This window comes from Physeter macrocephalus, chromosome 6, assembly GCF_002837175.3.
Source record: "Physeter macrocephalus isolate SW-GA chromosome 6, ASM283717v5, whole genome shotgun sequence".
NCBI lineage: Eukaryota > Metazoa > Chordata > Mammalia > Artiodactyla > Physeteridae > Physeter > Physeter macrocephalus.
The window spans coordinates 55,208,073-55,214,988 of record NC_041219.1 but is presented as its reverse complement, the minus strand read 5'-3'; the positions used below and the strand labels follow the sequence as shown (position 1 = coordinate 55,214,988).

Genomic DNA, 6,916 nt, shown 5'->3' with positions numbered 1-6,916 from the left:
GATCCCACATGCCGCGGAGCAACTAGGCCCGTGAGCCACAACTACTGAGCCTGCGCGTCTGGAGCCTGTGCTCCGCAACAAGAGAGGCTGCGATAGTGAGAGGCCCGCGCACCGCGATGAAGAGTGGCCCCCGCTTGCCGCAACTAGAGAGAGCCCTCGCACAGAAACGAAGATCCAACACGGCAAAAACAAATTAATTAATTAATAAACTCCTACCCCCAACATCTTTAAAAAAAAAAAAAAACAAAAACACTGTAAGTAAGCTTCAAATCCAAACCTCCATGATATGCAGGAATCTGTCTTCAGAGGGTGGGTGTGTGGCCTGCAAAATCCGCCATATGTGTTGAGTCTCATCCAGAGACACCTCCAGGAGATCTCCAATCATCATAAGCTCTTCCAGCTGGGCTTTAGCTCCAGGTGATAACTCTAGCACCGGAGGCTCCAAACTACGGGGCACCAGAGGGCTCTTCCGAGGTTGTTTCCTTGGGGTGCTAGAACCTTTCCCCCAAAATATAAGACAAAAAAAAAAAGAAAACTATTGAAAAAATGTAATGTTTTGAAAGTAAATATTTAGAAGAATGGTCCCTCCTCCTCCAACATTTAATTTAGAAGTTTGGGTTCACTGCATCAGTATGAAAGTGAAAATAAAATTTTTAAAAATACAGAACAGAAAGACCTAGAATTCTAATGACCACTCTAAAAAATTGGTTTAGAGTAAAAAAACAGGTTCCTTATTGATTCTTTACCTTGTGACTGGAGGGGAAGGGGAATGGGAGAGAATCTCCTACCCCATGCTCTCTCCATTTCAGAGAATACCAAAAGATTAAGCATATAACTGCCCCATATGAATAATATCTGCTTAATAATATCTGCTTAACAAACAGCAATAATATGCTGTTCCATAAAATCCTGAATTTTACTGTGAAGAGAGAAATACTCTCCTTTTTCCAGAGGTGTGACCTAAAGCAGTCTGACTTATTTTCACTAGGGACAAAGAAAGTGAACATAATAGAGAAATTATTTACCAAGGGATGAAAAACTAACAAAGCTTTCCCAAACCAGAATGAATATTCTTAAAAAGCAGCAAGTTCCTCAACAACCAGTAATAAACAAATAGAGGATAAATAACTACCTATCAGGGATTTGATAAAAATAAAATGGGACTAGAATGGGACCAGATGGCCTCTGAAGTCCTTCTAATTAGGATTCAATAATTCTATGGAAATTTTCAGGTTATGACCTAATGACAGAAAAATGCTAACAGAGACTGGATTTTCCAAAGTTGTATTTTTTCAGGTTCTATCGCATTTCACTGCCAGGATTTGTACTGAAAGAGAGATTCAGTATGGTTTCAGGCTTCTCTTCTCCATACCGCTACCAAGGACCGTGATACCTTGAGAACAGCTCTTAGAAGCAGACGAATAAGCATGCTCAGCACAGAAGGAGGGCGCCGTCCACATGTGCGTGACCACCTCCTCGGACTTGATGGGAATCTCTTCATCACAAAAAAGGCTGGGCTCCAGACTGCTGGAGGACTTCACACTGGCTGTGTCCTGTAGAAGAAACGAAGCGGGTATGGAGAATTAGAAACAACTTATCCCGTGACAAGAATCTAAATACAGGCTTTCAGGTTAAAGTTTCTAATATAACACAGTATATACATTAAATAAATAAATAAATAAAAGATCTTAAAATTAAATATATGGTATTTAGTAAGACAGAAAATGTTCATTGGGGAAAAAAACAGAAATCACCACAGTTTCAAGCCAAAAGGGAAGGAGTAAAGCTCAAAAGTAATCCTCAGAGATAATAAACCTACAAGAAAATTACGATTACGTAATCAACTTTCTACAGTCTACAACTCATAAAAGCTCCTGTAGCCACAAGTTAAGGAACTTTGACCCTTTAAGAAAAAATAAAATGGACTTAGGAGGGGAATAAAGGTTTAGATGTGACATCTTAAGGACACAAATTATTTAATCCTCTCTAAAGGTTTTCAAACCTAGATGCTTACCAACTGCTCTAAATATAATAAAGAGCCTGACGGTATTCGAGCTATACAATTCTGACAAGTCTAATTAGGGTTCAGACGATCCTCCCCTGTAGTTAGGGGAGAATAACCCACAACTACAGCTTCAACGGTCACAGTGCAATCAGGGAGACAGAAATCACAAGAAGTTCAACAAGGAGAATTTAATAAAGTGAACTCATTAAATGTACATTAAAGTCTTGAAAAGGCAAAACAGAAACACCAAAGTAACACTAAGACAACTGCAAGAAAAGAGTTGCCATCTCTAAGGGTTGAGGTAACAGAGAAAAGTGGGGTTATTAGAACCAAGAAGCTCAGAGAAGGGGCCTGCAGAGTTGGGACCCAGACCTCTGAGGAGGAAGTGCTGGTTCTGCAATCCCTAATAGAACACAATGTGGCTGGCTTCTGGAGTGTGAAAAAAACATCAACTAGAAATTGGAACCAGTTGCCACTGCCAGGGTAAAAAAACAAAAAGAAAACCAAAAATCAAACAAAACCCCCCCAAAAATGAAAAACAATTGTAGTTCAATGATGACAGGAATGGAGACTAAAACAGGGGAAGGATCAACTCCCTTCTCACTTCGCAGGCCTTTTAATTTTCTCTAATGCCCTTTGCTGGTGGGGGGAGGGGGAGGGCAGCAGGCAAAGGATAAATGTGTAGAGCAGGGGTTGGCAAACCACAGCCTGCCGGCCAAACCCAGTTGGCTGCCGATTTTTTTGTTTGGAGTGTGAGCTAAGAATGGTTTTTACATTTTTAAAGAGTTGTTATTTAAAAAAAAAAATAAAAACAAGAAGGAGGAGAAGGTGTAACAGAGACCAAATACAGCTTGCAAAGCCCAAAATATTTACTTTACGTTATGTATCTATAGAATATCACTACATATAATGTATGCTAATATATACATATATTACTTTACAGAAAAAGTTTACCAAGCCCTGGTGTAGAGTCCCAGACCTAGCATCAACAAGCAGAGTATAAATGAGTAGCTTAGGAGACGAGAGACAACAGCTCAATGATGAATGCAACACCTGATTTTCTTTGTAGAGTGCATGAAAGGAAGGTCTATTGTTATCACGAGCCTATCCTTAATTAAACAGGATACTTAAAAGGTTTCATAAGAAGACTCTGGAAGACAGAGTCACTCACTGAGAATTCAGGAACAGCGCAGTTCATGTAAGTCTTATTTCCTATTGAAGAATTTAAGTCTTAAAAGGCAACAGATAGGGGAGTACTTTAGTACTCGCCTACTGCAGTCCCCAGATGCGTCATCTCACTGACTGCAACGTTTTTTTTCTAACCTTGACTCTACTCATTTCATTGTAACTCATGCAGGAAACTTTCTGTTAAGCTTCCAAACTAGGAAGGAAAGTGATCAGAAAATAATGATTGAGTATTTCCCTGGTGGCGCAGTGGTTAAGAGTCCGTCTGCCAATGCAGGGGACACGGGTTTGAGCCCTGGTCCAGGAAGAGCCCACATGCCATGGAGCAACTAAGCCCGTGCGCCACAAGTACTCAGCCTGCACTCTAGAGCCTGCGCCACATCTACTGAAGCCCGCGCACCTAGAGCCCGTGCTCCGCAACAAAGAGAAGCCACCACAATGAGAAGCCCGTGCACCGCAACGAAGAGTAGCCCCCGCTCGCCGCAACTAGAGAAAGCCCGCGTGCAGCAACGAAGACCCAACGCAGCCATAAATAAATAAATAGATAGACAGATACACAGAAAATAATGATGGAAAGTAAAGATAGGTAAAAATAAATTTTTAAAAAAATTACTTCCCCAGGGTGAAGTATGAAGTATGAAGAAGTACTCATTGACTTTGGTAAGTTAAAGAGGCATTGTTGGGCTTCCCTGGTGGCGCAGTGGTTGCACGTCCGCCTGCCGATGCAGGGGAACCGGGTTCGCGCCCCGGTCTGGGAGGTTCCCACATGCCGCGGAGCGGCTGGGCCCGTGAGCCATGGCCGCTGAGCCTGCGCGTCCGGTCACTGAAAAAAATAAAAAGGGGTATAGGTAAGAAGCCAATAAACGAAATAAAATGAAACCTTAAAAAAATTGTCAATTAACCCAAAAGAAGGCAGGAAAAGCAACAGAGGAACAAAAACAGAAAAAAATGAAAAATAAAGATGGTCAACTTAAATCCAACCACGTCAACAATTACATTAAATGTACATGAACACCCCCAATTAAAAGACAGAGATTGTAATACTGCCTAAAAACCAAGATTTAACTATGTATTTTACAAACGCATATATATGCAGAATGACACACCAAAAAGAACCCTACCACATGTGCTGTCTACAAAAGACACATTGTAAATATAAAGACACAGATAGGCTGAAGGTAAAACAACTGATAACAGCAAGCTTAAACAAATTACTCTTCCTAAGAAGGAAAATTACAGTTCAGTCCCACTAATGGCAAATATGCAAGAAAGGAGGAATGGCTTCTCAGTGAGAAATGTGTTTCACACACAGATCTGTCACTCCACCTTACCTGATATTAGCAGGACTAAAGTCTCAGACAAAATCTACTCTATAGTAAGTCCCCTACATACGAACGAGTTCTGTTCTGAGAGCACCTTCCTAAGTCCAATTTGTTCGTAAGTCCAACAAAGTTAGCCTAGGTACCCAACTAACACAATCGGCTATATAGTACTGTACTGTAATAGGTTTATAACACTTTTCACACAAATACATAAAAAACAAACACACACAAAAAAACATTTTTAATCTTCCAGTACCTTTTTAAAATACAGTACCTTGAGAAGTACAGTAGTACCAGCTTTTACGCTTGCTTCTGGACATCCTGGGCTTGAAATAAAGATACTGTACTACTGTACTCTATACAGTACTATACAGTAAAGTACACAAAAGCACAACCACTTGCAGATCCCACATGCCGCAGAGCAACTAAGCCCATGCGCGGGCTTAGCTGTCACACACGTGACAATGTACGCCAGACACGTGAACAAACTTAGGTGACTGGATACGCAAATGCATGTTCACATCTTTCAGAGTTTGCAACTTGAAGGTTCGCATACAGGGGACTTACTGTATTTCCACCAACACTCAAGCCACCCCAGTATTAACAAGCATAGAGAAGAAAAAAAAAATGAAAGAATCCAACTGCTTAACTTGCCTTTCTGTAAATTAAGCAATTAACCGGGATAAAAAAAGAAATTCCTGGGAGATAATACCTACTACTATTTTATACCCGCCTTTCTGGTGTGTAATTCTACACATGTATGAATTTGAAAAATATAAACTGTAATATGGATAGACAGTTCCAGTAAAGGTAAACACTATGCCTTAAAAGGAAATAATCATATGAATATCTGAAAGGTTATCCCAGACACGATCACAAAACATCTGTGACAGACTTTGTTTCATTAAATATATATTTTCCTAACTAACGAATTTCTTGAATTGCTTGCTCAGATGATTTTAGTGATCACAGGGTATCACACGCAAAATGAAGTAATCAAACAATGCAAAGCACAAACTGTTTTAAACATTTCAATGCTATGATAACTAGGATCAAATGACTGATTTTATTTTTCTTTATAATTACCTACTCTTCTTCCTAAACCAGCAGGGGCTCTTCATCCTAGCAAAGATATTAAATTTGAACTATTTTAAGGATGATTTCATGGTCACAAGCAGGGGAGATCATATAAAGGGAAAAATCACCAAGCCAACCGCAAATAAACTGGCAAATAAGATTTTCATTACACAATCGGTGCTTGCGCTATAGGAAAATCCTCAAGAGTATAATTTTTTTAGTGCAAAGATACCGCCGTCAAGGTAAATTTGACCTTTAATTACCATGTCTTGCCACCATTCTTCCACTGTCCTAAGCTGTCAAATACACTAACATTATAAAATCCATAATCTTATTTTTCTACCCTGCCAACACCCTCTCCTCAGGCTGTAAGCTAAGACCCCCATATATATTTTGCAAACAAAGGACTACTCCATACAACCGTATCAACCACTGCTTTGATCCCTAGCCCTGAAATCATGTAATACTTGTGATGTTTTGTTTTCATAGGTTACCAATCTGCCTCCAAGCAAAGTCCATCCTGTTTAGCAATTCTAGAGTACTGGTTGATACCTAATGTGCTAGAAAGGTTAACAGCCCAGGTCCTGAGGGCCTCTAAGCCACGGCAAACAGGCAATTCTAGTACTGGCTAACTTATATGTGGCGTGGGCAGCGTTCCCTTTCAGCTGCTCCTGGTCATTCTACCAACTTTATAAATAAAGATGGTCGTTAACCGCAAGGATAACAAGGTGCTTAGGAACCTTATTATTTTTTTAATTAATTAATTAATTAATTATATTTCCGGCTGCGTTGGGTCTTCGTTGCTGTGCACGGGCTTTCTCTACTTGCTGCGATCGGGGGCTACTCTTTCTTCCCGTGCGCAGGCTTCTCATTGCAGTGGCTTCTCTTTGTTGCAGAGCACGGGCCCTGGAGCGCGCAGGCTTCAGTAGTTGTGGCACATGGGCTCAGTAGTTGTGGCTCACGGGCTCTAGAGCACAGGCTCAGTAGTGGTGGCACACGGGCTTAGTTGCTCCGCAGCATGTGGGATCTTCCCGGAGCAGGGCTCGAACCCGTGTCCCCTGCATTTGCAGGTGGATTCTTAACTACTGCGCCACCAGGGAAGTCACTCAGAACCTTATTTTAAATGCTAATTCAAGTTTCAACTTTTCTCAAGTCTTTATTTAATTCATGTAATTTAAAAAAATTCCCTCATTAAAACATCCCCTTGATCCATTTTTATCTTTTTTTTTTTTTTTTTTTTTTTTGCGGTACACGGGCCTCTCACTGTTGTGGCCTCTCCCGTTGTGGAGCACAGGCTCCGGACGTGCAGGCTCAGCGGCCATGGCTC

The 6,916-nt window shown here is 40.8% G+C and overlaps 1 protein-coding gene across 4 annotated transcripts in view; it reads right to left on the bottom strand.

Annotated features, from left to right (window-relative positions):
- KDM5A (lysine demethylase 5A) overlaps positions 1–6,916 on the bottom strand; it is an 83,740-nt gene that overhangs the window by 14,053 nt on the left and 62,771 nt on the right. For all 4 annotated transcript variants that reach the window (XM_007117070.4, XM_007117072.4, XM_007117068.4 and 1 more), the window contains 2 exons: positions 1,394–1,553; positions 278–498 (listed from right to left, as the gene is read on the bottom strand). In XM_007117070.4, coding sequence (XP_007117132.1) covers positions 278–498; positions 1,394–1,553 — 381 coding nt within the window. The remainder of the gene's footprint in view (positions 1–277; positions 499–1,393; positions 1,554–6,916) is intronic.